The following is an 18016-nucleotide window of genomic DNA, read 5'->3' on the forward strand; positions in this document are numbered from 1 at the left end:
GTTAAAACCCTGTCTGGCCTACTGCCTTCTCATGGAGAGAGAGAGGGAGGGAGTGAGAGAGAGAGAGAGAGAGAGAGAGAGAGAGAGAGAGAGAGAGAGAGCGAGAGAGAGAGAGAGAGAGGGACACCTGTGTGTGTGTGTGTGTGTGTGTTGTTTTCAGTGCAGGAGTAATCTAACTTTGTGTATTAGCTTTTCTTTTTGTAAAATTAGTTTGCGTATGATCGTTGAACACAAGAGGAGACTGTGTGGAGAGAAACAACAAACTGTCCAATCAGCCGAGATTGGACAATTAAATGTTGCACTTCTTTGCTGTGATTTGCTTTTTCAATGCAGTTTAATGAAGCTCTTACACTTTCCACCTCTGCTTCCCTGTTTGCACTCCTCCCTCTCCTTCTCCTCCTCTCCTCCTCCTCTCCTCTCCTCTCCTCCCCACTCTGAATACTAAACACATTACGTAACCGTGCAGCGCAGCAGAGGATCATCCTCGGCGTCTCATATGTTCGCTTCCCTCTGCAGGGGAGTGACAAGTGGGAGCAGTGCAGGGCCGATGGAGATGTGTATCAGCAGAGCCTGTAATTCTGCCATTACCCCCCCCCCCCCCCCCCCCCTACACTGTGAAGACAAAGGGCGGGGGGGGGGGCAGACAGGGGAGATGGACAGACAGGGGAAGCAGACGGAGACGGATGACACATGAACACTGGGGTGCGATGAGAAAAAGCATCAATGGTGTTGTTATTTTCTCCCACTGCGTCCCAGTTGCTCGCCCATTCGCCACAGCAGTGCACGTCTCCCCCCCCCCCCCCCCCCCCCCCTTCTGTCAACGCCACGGGCCGGGTAGCAGGCAGTGGAATATTTCTATAATAGAAACGTCCGTCACGCTCTGTGTTTCCATATCTCGTGTAGAAACGTCCATCACGCCCGGGTGTGGACGTCAGCTCAACCCTCTGTGTTTTCCATATCTCGTGTAGAAACGTCCATCACGCCCGGGTGTGGACGTCAGCTCAACCCCCCCCAGCCCCTGCTCCACCCCTCACTCCATCACCACTACCCATCAGCCCCCTGTGTCAAAGCCCCCGAGGCAGAGATGGGCCATCAGGGATGTGTGATGTTGTGTGTTCTGTGAGTCAATCACTCTGATAGAAGAGAAAGGGTTGCGTGATGAGGATGGGAAACAAATGACGTCCTCATGGAAGTCTTCGAATTGTGCTGACACACACACACACATACACACACACACACACACAGACACACACACTTGTCTCCTGAGAGAGGTGTAGTTGAACTTGCCTCGGAGAGAGCTGCTTTTTGATCTCTCCTTCCTACTCTCCCTCTCTCTCTCTCTTTTTCCTCTTTGCAACCTCACTTCGTTTTGCCACGTAATCTAATGTAATCCAAACGGCTCACTCATCGATCGCACAAATCTCACGTGTCATTTGCGCCTTGTAAAGTGTGTGTTTTGCGTGGTTTACACAAACACACAGACACACAAGTGGTGTACGCTGTGATGTGACGTCCCCAAGACACCGAGCAAAGATGAATTCTTCTTCACGAGCTCGTCCACACTCTAACGTCTCCGAGTCCGCAGGGATCACTCCGCCTCATGGTGATGAAGGTGTCCACCATCACAGTTTAAATCCAAACATTCAATAAACCCTCTGAGGTGTGAAGTCTGCGAGGGGGGGGGGGACCACGCCAACAAGGCCGCGGAACTACAGATGAAGTTCTCCAGACTAATATAGTCTGAGGGACAGAGCAGAGAAGTAGAAAAGAAAGACCCATGTTATTCCCAGCAATGACAAGTCCCGTGGATATCGACTCGCACGAGCTCCAACGAAAGGCTTTGAACTCCGCCAGAGAAATGAGCTTGTGAATTCAGCCTCTGAGCAGAGACATGTACACGATGAACTCAAAGCATCATAACAAGCTCCCTGCACGTCTCCGTCAGGGCTGCAGGCAACAAAGAGAGAAACTGTAAACTATCAAACGTCCGTGTGTCTGTGTTACATAAATACCTAAATTATTTGGGAGCGAATCCCCAAAAAGAGGCTTTTAAATCAACACGGAGCTTTAAGAGAAGCCGGGAACAACAGCATCACAGTCGGGGGGGGGAATGAAATATTAATGTTGAGCAGCTTTGATGTAAGGAAACGTAAACTCAGACGATGCTGTAGCAATTGTGCATCACTGTTCATTTTGACTGAGAGCTGTGGTGATTGGAGGGAGGTGCTGTGGAGACCAGATGGTTACAGATCCCACAATGCACCTGTGATAAACCAGACTGTAGAAACACAGAAGTTGAATTTGTGTTTTCACAGTAAACAAGTTCATCTGCTCATGTTGATGACGTTTCTCACATGTGACAGATGCAAACATTTTCAAATGATCTCAAGAGCAAAATTGGTTAAGTCCTGCCTCCGCTTGCTGCACACAAGAATTACAACAACAAAAAAGTCTTAAAAAGCAATAATAAAGGATAGAGCTCACACAACTTGACACAATCACAAGTTTTATTATATTACGTTTCACAGTCCAACTAAGAAACACTTCACGTAACACTGGTGTTTATCTGATTTAACAGAACCATCAATAGTCAAGTTAAATTCAAAATAACAAAATTTATTGAATATACATTTTGTGAATCAAACTTGAAATTATATCTTGAGTTTAGCATCAATATGGAACCCTGTATGTTACCCTGTGGGTTTTTAATAACACATCTCACAGTAACTAACGTGCAGGTGGTGATCAAGTCAGTAAACAAATCAATGAGCCACCGTATTGTTCCTCCAGCTGATAAACAGTCGGCTGGAGCTGCAGTGGAAATACACAAAGTTCAGAATCCACCAGCAGCAGAAACGTTATCAACCCAGAAGCTCTGGAGAACACTGTGGAAGATAAATAAACATTTTTGGTGATTACAATTTTCAACAAATACTAGTCAAAGCAATAGAGAGAGAGAAATGTTTTAGTAGAGCCAAATGACAATTGTTATTATAATAAAGATGTCAGTCAAAAATAATTGCAATCGCGATCTGATTCCATGCTGCTTGTGACCCGCGACATTTTCCTGATAACAGCAGGGCTTAGTGAGAGATGTCACCGTCTGCCTGAGGAGCTGGAGGAGAGCAGCTCGACTCCTGCAACTCTTCAAGCTGCGGCTCAGTGTAGCTGCTCTCCCTCTGCTTCCCTCCCTGCAATATTTAAAACTGAGAAAGAAAAAGAAGATGACGACGTCTCGTTCTGACGGAGCAGTTTGGAGGAGCAGTCGCGGTTTCGCTCTGATGACGTTGCATTTTCCTGCAGATATGTGTCACAATAAAAACAGTTGAATGTTTTAAAGTGAAGCATCAGCTGTAATACAACTCTGTGCACACACATCGTGCACACACATCATGCACACACTCACCGTGCACACACACACCGTGCACACGCTGAACAGTAAACAGTGAGATAAAGTTGTATTGGATCAAATACAAGCTTCATTTCTTTTGTTTGAATTTAGCGAGTGAATCAAAGACTTTAAAACCACCAATGAAAACTACTCCGGAGAAAGTGTAAATACAGTCAGTGACTGTCGAATGAAACTAAAACCTTAGGCAGTTCAAAATGAGTTTTATAATTTAATTATAACTACTAACAAACATACCTCATTATCACATTGTGTTGTCTTCCCTACTGGTTTGTTTTCTGTGATTGGACGTAACCAAGTACATTCACATTGTCATGGGAGTATTGTCTAATGTGTGTGTGTATTGTGTGTATGGTGTGTTTGTGTGTGTATGTTTGCAGCAGCTCCTGACCTGCTGGGATTATTTTTTACCCAGTTCTCCAAATTAAGCAGATTAGATAGATAGATAGATAGATAGATAGATAGATAGATAGATAGATAGATAGATAGATAGATAGATAGATAGATAGATAGATAGATAGATAGATAGAAAGATAGATAGATAGATAGATAGATAGATAGATAGATAGATAGATAGATAGATAGATAGATAGATAGATAGATAGATAGATAGATAGATAGATAGATAGATAGAAAGATAGATAGATAGATAGATAGATAGATAGATAGATAGATAGATAGATAGATAGATAGATAGATAGATAGATAGATAGATAGATAGATAGAATATGGGAGCCACAGACAGCAATTTCTTGAATCATTAGAATGTGTTGAACTAAACTATGAAATTAGGGTAATGGAAACAAATATAAAACCAAATCAAGCCAAGTAATTATGAACCAGAGTTAGTGATTTTTTAAAAAGTTATAATATGCACAGCCTTGGTCTAAGGGCTGTGAAGTGCAAAGATATTTTTGAAGGCGCAGTTAAACTTTTTGAAAACACTTGAAGTTTGTATATCAGCTCAAAAGCCTCTGATTGTTCCTCTGAGCATCAGGATGAAGCAGCTTCCTTCAAACTCGTGTGCTGTGTGTTCACCTTCAACCAGATGTCACTTGAAATCTATGAAGAGTCAAACAAACTAGTGAAAGCACAGTTTGGTGGAAGCACCAGATCCTTGGCAAAGGTAGAAAGAAAAGTGTTTACCGCAGCTCAACAGGATACAACCTGTTTATCGTGTTTTGAAAGCTCGACTCTGCTCAGACTCCACTGAGTCACACTGGAGATGGTTGTGGATGTTTCACAGAAAAGTCTGAGCGGAGAATCAAACATCGGAAATACAATCAAAGATGTGTGTTTTTTCTGTTGTGGGAGCGTCCTTCATTTTGTTGGGTCCATTATAAAGTTGTGTTAACCGGCCTCATTTGATGCTGCTCTTCTCTCTCTCTGAAAAGCTGCCGGCTCAATAATAAAGATAAATGAGAGTGTGAGAAGATTCCTGTCGTGTAGGTTTTAAGATTATAAAGTCAAATTACACCGGATTTCAGTTTTATTGCTTTGTTAACAGCGACCTTGGCTGCTTATTGAAAATAAACATGTATGTTTGTGAATGTATTTCCTACCTCAGACGCAGCTTGAGTGCAAAAACACACACTCCTGTAGTGCGGCTTGATTCCCTGCTGTTCGATAGATTGTGTTACAAAGGTGACGCGTGGATCAGAGTAAGACCATAAGCTGATACTCCAGATATTTCCTCTTTTATATATATATCAGAAAAGGTGCAAATCTGCACAACATATTCACAAGCACGGCGTCACAACCCTGTCAGTTAGAGCAAGGTCAGAGTCCACCCCCGTCTTTCTGCACATGGCGCTTTGTACCCGATAAATCTTTGAGTGTGACATGACTGGAAAGTGAGTCGGTCATGATGCTGAGTGCTGGAATATTCCGAGCAGCTGTTTCTCTGTGTGTGTGTGTGTGTGTGTGTGTGTCAGTGTTTGTGTGTGTGTGTGTGTTGTGTGTGACTGCAGTCGGGGGAAGGCGAGGAATGATGCAGAATGGAAAAGAGGCCGACAGACTCTTAACGGTTCCTCCTGTGCGTATCACGTTCGTTACTTCAAGTGTATTCACTACAGAAGCAGGTCAAGTGCAAACCAGAGCTCCTCAGCACCGCCCCCCCCCCACTCGCTGAGGTCCTGTTCTCATTCTCCGGCGTCTGACTCTTGGACAACACCGCTTACCTCACTGCTGAGGTAGGTCAGGTGGAAAGCGTCCGTCTCTGCTTATTAGCTGGACCGTTTGGTCTCCCCCCCCCCCCGCCCACTGAGCGTCTTCGCCGCGCTCCCCACGCTCTCCGGCCTCAACAGTTTGTTTACCGGAGCTTCACCCCTCGGTCAGCGAAATGGACATCCTGTGCATATGTGTGCATCGGTTTGTTTGTGTGTGGAGCTGGCAGCGGTTCCTCAACACTTCTCTGGTGGCCTCACCGGGGAGTTTGTCTCGTGCTATGCGGGAGGAAGTATCACCATCAATTATAGATTGTGCTGACTGGCTGGAGAGGCCCCTGCTTGTGTGCACACACCCACAGACACACTCGTGTACGCCACCGCCGGGCATTCGCAACGTTCATATGAAGAGCTGAAATGAAACTGGAGCTTTATAGGGGGTTGATTCCAACGGAAGGAAATCATCTTTCAAAATCCTCACCGATAGCTCCTGCAAACAAAATGACGTGAAGCTAAAAAAGCAGCTCATTACAGCCTTTCCACCTTTTTTAAAAGAACAAACTGATAAAAACTTCTGTGCGATGCTTCCTCTCGACAAAGACAATTCTGAGAATCTTTGTCCTCTTCTCAAAAAGAGAAGCGACCCTCCAGCAGCTCTCTGCAGCTCTATTCATCTGTTATCAATGAGGAGGGCGCAGGAGCCAAATGATGCTCGTGAGGAAAGCCAGACCTTTCGCTCCTTCCCACTCCTTCTCCTTCGCCCCCTCCCGTGACATCACATCCTGTTTGTTGCCCTCGCAGTGCAGTGAAAGCCTCTCGAGGAGAAGAGAGAGTGTCTATTCCAGAACGTTCCCCCGACAGAGAGACACTTCTCATCTCCCTCTCTCCTCCCAGCCTCCCTCTTTTTCTCACAGAATGGTCGCATCTTTCTCTCTCCTCTCTGCCTCCCTCACCACCTCCATCCCGCCATCTCCCGACCCCCCCCCCAACATCTTTCCTCACCACTCTCTTTCCCCCACGTTTTTCCTCCTCCTTCACCCTCGCAGCTCTTTCTTTCCCCCTCATCCCTCCGTCTGTCCTGCTCTATCAGAAATCAGCTGTTTTTTGTTATGTTTTTCTCCAGGAAGTGTTTTTTATTTAGAGCAGATTAATGAATTAGATACAGTATCAGAGCAGTGGCCATTCTCAGCCGAGGCCTGTTAAGGCCCCCCAGGCTAATGGTGTGGCAGAAAACGTGAATCTGTGTGTGTAGCAACAAGCTGTGTGTGTTGTGGGTCGGTCTGCAGGTGCTTGTTGGGTACCCACACCCATGTGTGCACTTAATGGACTTGTCAAGAGGGAAATGTGTTTGTGCATGTGTTAATTTGTATGTGTGTGTGGAGGAGTGCATGCATGCCAGACTGTTATATAAGAACAACTACCTCTCGCTCCTCAGGCTCGTAGCTGTGTTTGTTGGCGTCTCACTGTGTTTTATCAGCGATTGTTTCCTAACTCCCTCCTCCTGTCTCTCTCTCTCTCTCTCTCTCTCTCTCTCTCTCTCTCTCTCTCTCTCTCTCTCTCTCTCTGCCTCCAGGGACGAGTTCTCATACCAACCAGTGAGCGATGAGGAACAAAGAGAAGAGGGGCCCGGCCAATCAGAGATGCAGACGGCCACAGGAGACATGAGCACCACCCAGTCTGGCACCGGGACGTCGTCCACTTGCCAGTTTATACCGAACAAATCAAATGTGACCCCGTACTTAAAGAATTGAAAGAGTTTACCCACAGGCACAGCTACTGCCAATGAAGTGAAACATTCCATTCCTGTGTTTCATCCTATATAAACCCTCAGCGTCCATCACAACATCGGAGAATTCAGGAGAACATTTACGATGCTGTGACCGGGCAGAAAAAGAAAATCAACATTCACTGAGATCTATTCCTCGTTCCCGTTCGAATGGCGGCCGCCTGCATGGATACATGTTAGATGGCGAGCAGCTCCTCACGGATATCTCCAATGGATGTGGTGATGAAATCCCAGATGGCCCAGAGGATAGGACGGCAGAGGCCTCACGTGACCGGAGGCTCGTCGTCGGTGGTCCTGTCCGGAGCCAGCTCCTTCCTCTGCTGGCTCACCCTGCTCTCAGTGATGCGGCTGCCGACGGTCACAGCCGACTGTTGGCTCATCGAGGGGGAGAAGGGCTTTGTGTGGCTGGCGATCTGCAGCATGAACCAGCCGCCGTACGAGGCCATCCCCTCCCACATCAACAGGTAAGAGAACCTTCACACTCCACACACGCCTTTTCGTTTTTTTTCCACCGCAACCTTTCGCCTCTTTGCCGAACATCTTCAGCCCTCACGTGTCTCCACAGCACCATCGTGGATCTGAGGCTGAACGAGAACAAGATCCGGTCGGTCCACTACTCTTCGCTAAGTCGCTTCGGCAACCTCACCTACCTGAACCTCACCAAGAACGATATCAGCTACGTGGAGGACGGAGCGTTCTCAGCACAATTCAACCTGCAGGTGAGACATGACATGACGTGCATGTGCCAGTCATCCAGATAAATGCACATTCATGTTGATGCATGAAATACATTAACCTTCTGTTTTAAGGTATGTTTGGCTTTTTAAACAATTTAACTCTATTTCTTCTTCGTTACAGTTTAGAGGGAAGTTTATATTTACATTTTTCACATACTTGGTTCGGCACTACCCATGTTACTGAAGTATTCCAATAGAGGGCGCACAACACAACTCATGAGCACTCCAGTCTTTAATTTTTGACTCTGCAACACTTATCTACATTTCACTCTTGTTAAGATCAAGAAAGAAAAAGCGGCAACATGCAACATAAATGTGGAAAACATCAGGACCTGATCCCAGAGCTCGTTTTCAAAGATCTCCCCCATTTCTGACGTCTCCCTACCGCCCCCTGCAGCCGGCCCAAGGACCATAGTCCCTGTCCCCTGCCCCCCCCCCCAAAAAAAACCATCAATCAACCAGAAAAAACAATCAGCATGAAACAGAGTGAAAATCCCTGAAAGTATAGAAAGTTATAATTGGCTTGATCTTTTTTTATTTTATTTTTTTGCATCTGCAACATCGAACCGCTCATTTCAACGTGTTGCATCAGCGGGCGAATAATCCAATTACATAATATATAATTAATGCTGTGTATTAAACCTCAGTGTAAATCGTCACGTAGATAAGCACCAAATGCCAGGCAAGGATTTTAGTTATTTACAAATGTTAAATATAATCAGTTTATGTTAGTATCATTGTTATATAATATGTGAATACAAATGCAGCTTCTGTTTGGACACATTTCACATTTATAATATGTGTACCTGACACAAAGAGGAGTTTTACCAGTTAATCAGTGTTAGTGGAGTAAAGCATCTAATCAGGCAGATGAACACAGACACACCTGCTCCTTTGGAATCCCACAAACATTCAGGCGAAAGTGTGCTTCACCAAACTTAGCTCAACACGTCCGTAATGAGCCGGGACGCTTACACAACCAACCCCAGCTGCTGGAGCCGTGCCGGGAGGTAAACGGCAAACAAACCAAGAAAGAAGAAGATGGGAGTGAATTCGGAACAGCACCGAGGCTTAGATCAGCATGTGAAACACAAATTGTTCTCCACCGTCGTCTGTTTGTTCACTCTGTTTCCAGCTCGTAGTGAGCGGTGCCTGGCGCCGGCCGGCTCTTCGGAGATTAGAATAATCCCACTTGTCTCGGTCTCCCCAGGTTCTCCAGATGGGCTTTAACAAGCTGAGGAACTTGACAGAGGGGATGCTCCGGGGCCTCGGCAAGCTGCAGTATCTCTACCTGCAAGCCAACCTCATCGAGACTGTTACACCCAACACTTTCTGGGAGTGTCCCAACATAGAGAACATAGATCTCTCCATGAACAGGTATTTTCCACGTGCATCTGGCGAGAGAGAGAGAGAGAGAGAGAGAGAGAGAGAGAGAGAGAGAGAGAGAACCTGGTGAAGTCACTTATAAAACAGTCCACTGCCAAAACCCAATATTCCCATTGCATAGACTCAGAAATATCATTCCCCTAAATCTGATTTGAATAAATGTCTTAAAATAAAAAACACTGGATCTACATCTGCGCCAAATGATAAATTATTTTTCGCTGACCCATACGACAACTCTCGGCCAATGTTTGTTAATTATCCGTCCTGTAGTTTTTTCATATTCTTCCTCAGAAACAATCAAACCAACAAGTCGTCCTTAGTGGAGGTAAAAACGTGCGCTTGATAAATCCCCATAACTCTGGGGATGTGCAGCATCTCTTTGTTTTTAATCACCACTTTTATCTTTATCAAAAAATGCTGCTCTAAGCTCCGGGAAACTGTAATGATTTTATTCTGACAATGACCAAACGCTTCAGTAATTGATTGATTACAGTCCCTGCAGCCATGATTGTAACCTTAAAAACTGCAGATTTGTTGCTGTTGTTGTAGTGACGTGATGCTGAGAGGAATCCAATGCACGTAAAGGTTATTCACGCTCAGCCTTTCACTCGTTAATGATGCAAACCGAGCTGCACCTGTTGGAAAGCAACATGAAACTTTCAAATGTCTCCGTGCAGACTTACGCTCAGTGCAGAGGATGTGGAGACACCAACTCTCCTCTCAGTTCATCACGATGCAATGCTGCAACAAAGCACTGTTTCAATTCAAGTTGACACTCGTACTTTTTCTATGTGGGAATAACGGTCTTGTTCCTACCATAGCGTAATCGGTATCGATCGTTCACCTGAATGTTGAGGTAGCAGCCAGAATGGAACAAGTTAAACTGTTGTCTGGGGCTTGTTAAGAAGTATTCCGGGAGATGTTTCTCACCTTAAACTGAAGTCTAAGAAGACGGAGGAGCGCTCCGACTCCACACACCTAATTCTATTTACAGGTCTGGGAGAGCACTGCTATATATGTGACAAAGGTTGTTTAATCCCTTTTTGTGGCTGCAGCTGTCTGGAGTGTGAAGAATCACCTGATGTGATGTCATTTGACCGTTTTGAAATTACTCTCTTAAATCTGGGGACATGTAGTCTGCCCTTCATCTCTGCTCGAGGCTACGGTAGCTGGTGCTGGCACAATGCACCTGAATCTCAAAGGGAACCATCGATTGTTTATAAAGATCGACGACGTGTCTCCGTGGAGCCACAGTCACGCAGCACTGTCGATATGAGCAATCAACCAATCAGGAGTCAGTCTCAGCTGTCAACTGTGATGTTTCAAACAATTTTTATGGCAAAATGGCTAAAATGACCAGGGAACTCTTGGAGAAAATAATACTTTACTTATTATTTAGCTCTATGTAACATCTACTGACACGGAGGAGGCAGGTTTTATGACCTATACTAAGCCAAACTGACTTGTGGGTAACTTTTTTGTCAAGGATGAAGGATCAATTAAATTTCGGGTCTTTAAGGAATAGAGTAAGGCAAAAAATGCTAAAAGTTAAAACTCAGCAGAACTATCAAAAACAACTGAGTTTCATCTGAAGGTGAATGTCCCTCTTTACATCCCTGCTGTCTCTCTGTGTCCTCCTCAGGATTCAGGTGATGGACAGCAGCTTGTTCTCTGGACTCTCGAAGCTGACGACCTGCGAACTTTACACCAACCCCTTCAACTGCTCCTGCGAGCTGCTGGGATTCCTGCACTGGCTCGCCGCCTTCCCCAACCGGACCAGTGAGCGGATGGTGTGCGACTCCCCCGTGGGCATCTCCGGCTTCACCCTCCTGAGCCAGAACCCCCGCATGCCTACCCAGCGCACCGCTCTGCACGTGCTCAGCACTGTGTGCACGGACGACGGGAGTAGCGTGACGCCTTTCTATCCCCACAGCGCGTTCGATTCCACGACCCCACCGCTGGATCCTAACTCTCCCTGCGGTTTGGACGACTGCGCTTCCGGGACGCCCCCCGACGAGGTCATCAACTTGACGTACCCCATCTTTTCTGACACCAGTCCGCTCATGGAGCTGAAGCAAGTGCTGCATTCCAGTGCTGTGATCACGGTTCAGATCCCCCACCCGTACAGGAAGATGTACATCCTGGTGCTGTACAACAACAGCTTCTTCACAAATATCCAGACCCTGAAATATCAAAGGGAAGATATCGAGCTCAAGACCCCAAAACCTAACACCGACTACACATACTGCGTGGCCTCCATACGGAACTCTCTGCGCTTCAACCACACCTGTCTCACCATCTCCACGGGCCGCCGGGAGGGGGCTGAGAGGCCGGCCAATGAGTCGTCAGCCACTCACTACATTATGACTATTTTGGGCTGCTTGTTTGTGATGCTGCTCTGTCTCGGCGTCCTCGTCCACTGCCTGAGGAAGAGGAGAATCAATGAGGAGAAGGAGCGGAAGATGAGCAGGATTCAGAGGACGCTGATAGAGCTCAAGTACGGCGGAGAAGCGGATATGGAGGGAGGGAACGGAGGATCCGTTTCCCAGAAGATCGCTGCCGGGGACAGCCTGTCCAGAATGCCCTACCTGCCCCAGGGGGGTGAGATAGATCCCTACAAGCTGCAGGAGGTGATAGAAACACCAGCGCACAAGCCTGCGAAACTCAACTACATGGAGGTCCGAGGTTCCGGCATCGAGAGGGAGCGAGAGCGAGAGAGAGAGAGGGAGATGTCGCCGCAAGCAAATCCCCAGGGCTCGGTCGCAGAGATCTCCACCATCGCTAAAGAAGTTGATAAAGTGAACCAGATCATCAACAACTGTATAGACGCTCTCAAATCTGAGTCGACCTCCTTTCAGCAGGGGATGAAGTCCCCTTCTTCTGCAGGTGGAGGAGCTGTTTCAACCGCAGAGCCGCAGCTGGTGCTTCTCTCTGAGCAAGGAGAGAGAGGAGAGAGAGGAGAAAGAGGAGAAAGAGGAGAAAGGGGAGAAAGGGGAGAAAGAGGCAGTGAGTTCCTCTCCCCCGTGTATAAAGGTGGGAGAGGAGGAAGAGAAGATAGGGGGAGAAGCTACCATCATTCTCTGCAGCGACACCACAGCATGGAGGCTCCTCCGACCTCCAAGAGACCCAGCACCTCCTCGTCCCCTGGCTCCGCCCGCAGCCCTCGCTCCTACCGCTCAGAGGGAGGTTACCACTCCTCAGAGACCCGCTACATCGAGAGGACCTCACCGGGAGACAGAGGAGAGAGGGGAGAGAGGGGAGAGAGGGGAGAGAGGGGAGAGAGGGGAGGCGGGGGAGGAGACTCCATCCGCACAGTCAACCCGGCAGCAGCCATCCTTCGAGCAGAAGCCCAGAGAATCCGCCAGTACAATGAACACCGCCACTCCTACCCCGGGTCCCAGCAGCACCTGCAGGAGCTGCAGCACCACCCTCAGATTTTGCAGGAGCTTCACCATCACCCCGGGGGCCGCAAGCCCTCCGTGTTAGACCCCCTCACCCTCAGCAGGCAGGCCAAGCAGCGCGAGCTCGTCTACTCCCAGCTCTCGCCTCACTACCCGCTCTCCCCCCAGTACCACAACCTCAGCTACTGCTCCAGCCCCGACGAAGATGAGGAGGAGGAAGGGCTCCTGTGCACCCCGACCCTGGGCTTGTGGGAGAGGTTCAAACTGCACCGCAAGAGGCACCGGCAGGCGTCCATGGAGGACGAGGGATACGTGGCAGCGGGACATGCGCTCAGGCGGAAGGTTCAGTTTGCCAAGGATGAGGATCTTCATGACATACTGGACTACTGGAAGGGCGTGTCCGCCCAGCAGAAGGCCTGATCCCCCCCCCCCCCCCCCCCCGCCTCTGGATACCCCAAACACTTGGAAGATGGAGACATAACACTGCACCCATAACATGATGATGCAGATGCGCAGACTGATACAACAAAGACCTGTAAATACACACAAACACAAACAACTTACAGGACCTACAGAATCAAACTACACACACACACAACACTGGCTCACACTTTACACACACTAAGCCTTTTCATCTGAGAACATGAAGGACCAAACTAAAAATATTATACTGAATGAAAAATCATAATTTATGAGAGAGAGTTACTTTTTGTAATGTAATGAAAACTATAGCTCAGACCGATGTAGCTCATTTCTACTAAGTTTAGATCGAAGAAAAAAAAGTAAAAAAAAAGAATCAATTAAGAACAGAAAGGAACGATTTCCTCAACAATCCTCCCTGCGTCCGCCTGTCGCTCTCCATCATGCGCTGCCAGGGAGCTCGTCTTTGCGCTACGACAGCGGAATCAGACGTTTTGAAAGGATTCGCCGCGATTTGCGATGGAAACACTCGACTGGGCTGAGATCAGTCGGCAGCTCTCAACCAGGGAGTGAGTACAATGTGCCAAATCAACCAAGCGGAGAGTCGAGCCCGACTGTGAACCAACGTCTCCTCACCACTGTTTTTATAGAGTGAATTTAAAAAAAAACCTTGAACGATATGTTGTTATTATTACTATTAATTATTCTTATTATCATTACTGGTCTTATTATTATTCCTATGATCCTCGTCATTAATATTCTCTTGTTTGGATATGGCATGGCTCCGTCATGTGACTGTGTTTTGACTGTTCGGGACGTCTCAGCTGAGGAGACAGAGTTTGACGGACGAGACCCTTTTCTTCTTTTTCTACTGAGAGGAATGTGCTCGCCGCCGAGCCGCCGACAAACCGGTCTTTTCTCTTGGCGACCCCCCCCGCGACACCTGCTCCTCATCCTCCTACAGAGGGAACGCTGTACAGATGAGCGAGAGAAGTTTCTATATTTGCAACAGAGGTGACTGTTTCGTTTGTACAACGTGGTTTTGAAATCTTTCAGACTTTTCAGGAAAAACCAGAATCTCAAGTTAGTCACCTACCTGCTCACCTACAACGGTACGTTTTGGGATTTTGAAAAAATGGAACTACAAATTCTAATCTCTAAATGAATGTCTACAATTCCTGCCCGGGGATAAAACACATCTGCACTGTTCAAAATCAAAAAACGACTCTTAGGAAAAAGACCGACAACTCTCAGCTTCATTCCCGATACACTGTAGCTCCACTGTGTTTTATCAGCGATTCATTTCTTTCTTTCTCTCCCAGGTCTTTTTGCTTTTTGTTTGCTGGATTCCTCAGGATCCACTGTGGTGCCAACGTGATAACTCACACAGGAGTATTTTGAAATGATTTCAAAATACTACTATCTACACACACATCTCTTCTCCTTCGCATCGACACACACAAGTTTTGCCAAACAGAACGAGAATTTGCACAAAAACGATCCATTGGCTCCATCGGTTCCCCGCCTCCCTTCTCTCCTCCAATCATTTCTAAGACCAAAGTACTGTGGTAGTAAATTGACCCTCGTAGCCCCCCCAACCCGGCCCCAGCTGTTTATCAACCCGTCACCCATACAGATGCTACTTCAGCACATGTATACACAAACATCCAAGTGTACTTGTGTGCACACACAACCACAAACCACACACACAGATGAATGTATTCTCTGAGAAATTAACACTGTTCAGCAGCTGGTTTTTTCCTGTTCCTGATATATGGGCTGTATTCAAAGTGTCTTCATCTGTCTGGCAGAAAAAAAAACCTTCATCAGAGCCGGGGATGAATACGGATTTCCTCGCACCGGTTCGTTGAAGCCCCCCCCCCCCCAACAAAAAAATTGCCACTGCTTTCAGTTATTGAAGCGATAGAGAAACGGGGGGGGGGGGGGGGGGTTCTGCCTTATCAAAGGTTTTCAGCTGATAGAAGAAATGTGATAGTGCTGTGATTAGTATCGCCTGTGTGGTGGAAAAAAAAGAAGAGACTACTTGTATATCCTGCAATATCTGCAGGATCGAAACACTGGAGGCTGGAAATGTGACAGCAACAAATACTGTGTGTACTTTACAGGACTGTGCTACGAGGACCAGGAGGACGAGGGATGGAGTCAGGAGCATTTCAATTCAGCAGATTTTGAATTTTTACGAGCTTTGCTGTGATACAAGCGCTCGACGGACTGAACTGCAACCCCCCCCCCCTGCTTCCTGAATTGAAAACAGAATTGACTCCAGCCCCTGAAACGACACGGACAGCTAAACACACACACACACACAATAGACACAACCGAGCTGGGAAACGATGACAGGTTTATTGGTGAATGGAAACACTGTATAAAATAATTTCTTCTCTGCTATAACGAGTTCCAGGAATGCTCAAGTTATTTAGCCCCGGTTAAAGCCACGATCGTGGGCGGGTGAAATCACCACAGCCGTTTTTTTGGTGGCTCTGCAAAAAAGCACATTTGTTTTGTGTGGCTAGATAATTATTTTGTCCTCCTCTCACGGCAGCGGCCACGACACGGCTCCTCCGCTTCTGCAGCGAAACCCCTCGGATCCTGGAGGACGCTCACGAGCTGTGGTTGTTTTCACGCCCCCCCCCCTCAGATTGTGGCTTTAACCAAAACAACAGCCTTAAAAAACGTTTCGATTTCCGTTGAATATTTTTAACTTTAGCATTGCTTTGAAAATCGAAAAAAAAAACTTGTTTCTTAACTTATACTTTCCTGACTGCAATTTTGTAATTGCTTGATTCTTAAGCTTCACTTGAGCATTCTTTGAGTAACAGTAATATCAATGTAGCGATGTATTAAACTGTTTTTTTGTTTTTTTTCTCCCCCCCCTCCTCTGTTCTGTTTATGAACAATAATTGCCTGAATTGATCACGTGTCAGAGAGCAGCAGAGCTCGTCCAGGACCCGGCGGCGACCCCGTGACCCCGAACCAGCGACGCTGCTCCCTGAAGCGTGATGAGGAGAAACTGTGTTTTTGAAACAACAATGCCTAGAAAGTGGAAATAAATAGAGGTCCCTCTGACAACAGACAGACAATGGAGCATGCTGCAAGGATGGGAGTTTGTGTAATATTCTTCTGGTGAATGACTCAGGAGGGAGCGAGCACGAGGGGGGAGGGGGTGTGAGAGAGAAAGCTCTGCCATAGGATCTCTCAGAGGCTTTTTCTTTATTTTCCTTGTCAAAAAATTTAAATGAGCACAATAAAATAGCCTTTCTTTCACCGGCTCCTTTCCTGGAGAGATCACACACGCTTCAGACACACTCAGGACTTCCATTCCACATCTCCACGACAGCTGACTGCTCGAGTAAGTCATGGATGTGTTGTGGGAACAGCTCTCAAAGATGGCCCCCGAATGAAAAACTGCTCACCTGGCGCATGAGACAAAATGATTTCTTGCTTCCGGGTTTTTCGGCCCAGCTGCACATCAGTACTTTAACCCTGGGAATGGAAGAAAACTCCCATTTCCAAGCTTTACAAAAGTTTCAGAAATATTAACCCTCCATGGTTTGACACTTCATAATATAGGGAGTAAAAAGGTAGGTGACACAAGTGTAAGCAGCTCTCGTAATACAACCATGGAATATATATATCACTTTATTAAAATCTGAAATTACTTCCAGTGGTCCGTCTTTGAGGGTGTTTCCACCTCTATGCTTTATCATCTGGTCAAATCTACTCTGGTTGGTTTCCCCTTTGATGCGATTGGTTATGGCGGCTGTGGACCGTTGTACCGACTGACCCTGGACCGACTGTAAATAAAGACGGACCAAGTGTCTCCACTTTGTCCTAAAATGAAGCTAAATCATGGTCCTCATCAAATAACGAATTAAACCCAAACTGTTGAATATCAGTGTGATAAGAACTACCTAAATGAAGTGTATTTTACATGAACTTTGACTTTTTTCAGTTTGGTCCATGTCCAATCCACTAACTTGGAGGATTTAAAAAAATCTATTCTGCTGCCAGCCACCAGGTGGCGATCAAGCCACTTTGGCTTTACTTTGGGGCAGCTCTGACGCCGTCCATCTTTGTTTACAGTCTACACCGACCTCATCAGATCCACCTGCCAGGTACGCTTTGCATTCTGGGATGCAGCAGAAGATACGAACTGTAGAAGGTTATCGAAAAAATTTAACAAAGTGACCAACTTGCAACAAAAACATCCGGAAACTTCCACATTAACGAACGAGCCAAGGGACAATGCTGCATTTATTTCATCATAGCGATAAAAGCAACAGAGGATAATGATGCAGTGGAGGTGAACACCTGTATCGAATCTCAACAACAAATTAAACCTAAATGACCGAAAGGCAAAATACCAGCAGAGGTAACTGAGAGAATTCGTTTTTAATTTTGAATTGATCAGATGCTGACGGGACATAAAAGTTAGTTTCGTACAATATGATCCAGCAAAGTTCAGAGTGTACAACTACACACAACTCAGAGCTAATTTGTACTTTTACTCACACGACAACATGAGGAGACGGCTATAATTAAATATTCAAATTGATTAATCCGTGACTGGCTGATATTTGTGAACTGTTCTTGGCTCGTAGTTAAATATAATCCTGTTAAATAAATTACACAACTCCCGTCAGAAGAAAAATACTTTTGGCAAAGACCCGGCTGCTCAGTGCAAACAGGAT

At 46.5% G+C, this 18016-nt stretch overlaps 1 protein-coding gene across 1 annotated transcript in view; it reads left to right on the top strand.

Moving 5' to 3' along the window:
- Window positions 1-16989, top strand: part of LOC133953185 (protein ELFN1-like) — a 92511-nt gene extending 75522 nt beyond the window's left edge. The window contains exons 3-6 of the mRNA XM_062386982.1: window positions 7148-7824; window positions 7926-8079; window positions 9308-9474; window positions 11126-16989. Of these exons, the coding sequence (XP_062242966.1) occupies window positions 7541-7824; window positions 7926-8079; window positions 9308-9474; window positions 11126-13304 (2784 nt within the window). The 5' untranslated portion in view covers window positions 7148-7540 and the 3' untranslated portion in view covers window positions 13305-16989. The remainder of the gene's footprint in view (window positions 1-7147; window positions 7825-7925; window positions 8080-9307; window positions 9475-11125) is intronic.
- The last annotated feature ends 1027 nt before the right edge of the window (window positions 16990-18016 follow it).

This window comes from Platichthys flesus, chromosome 5 (assembly GCF_949316205.1).
Source record: "Platichthys flesus chromosome 5, fPlaFle2.1, whole genome shotgun sequence".
NCBI lineage: Eukaryota > Metazoa > Chordata > Actinopteri > Pleuronectiformes > Pleuronectidae > Platichthys > Platichthys flesus.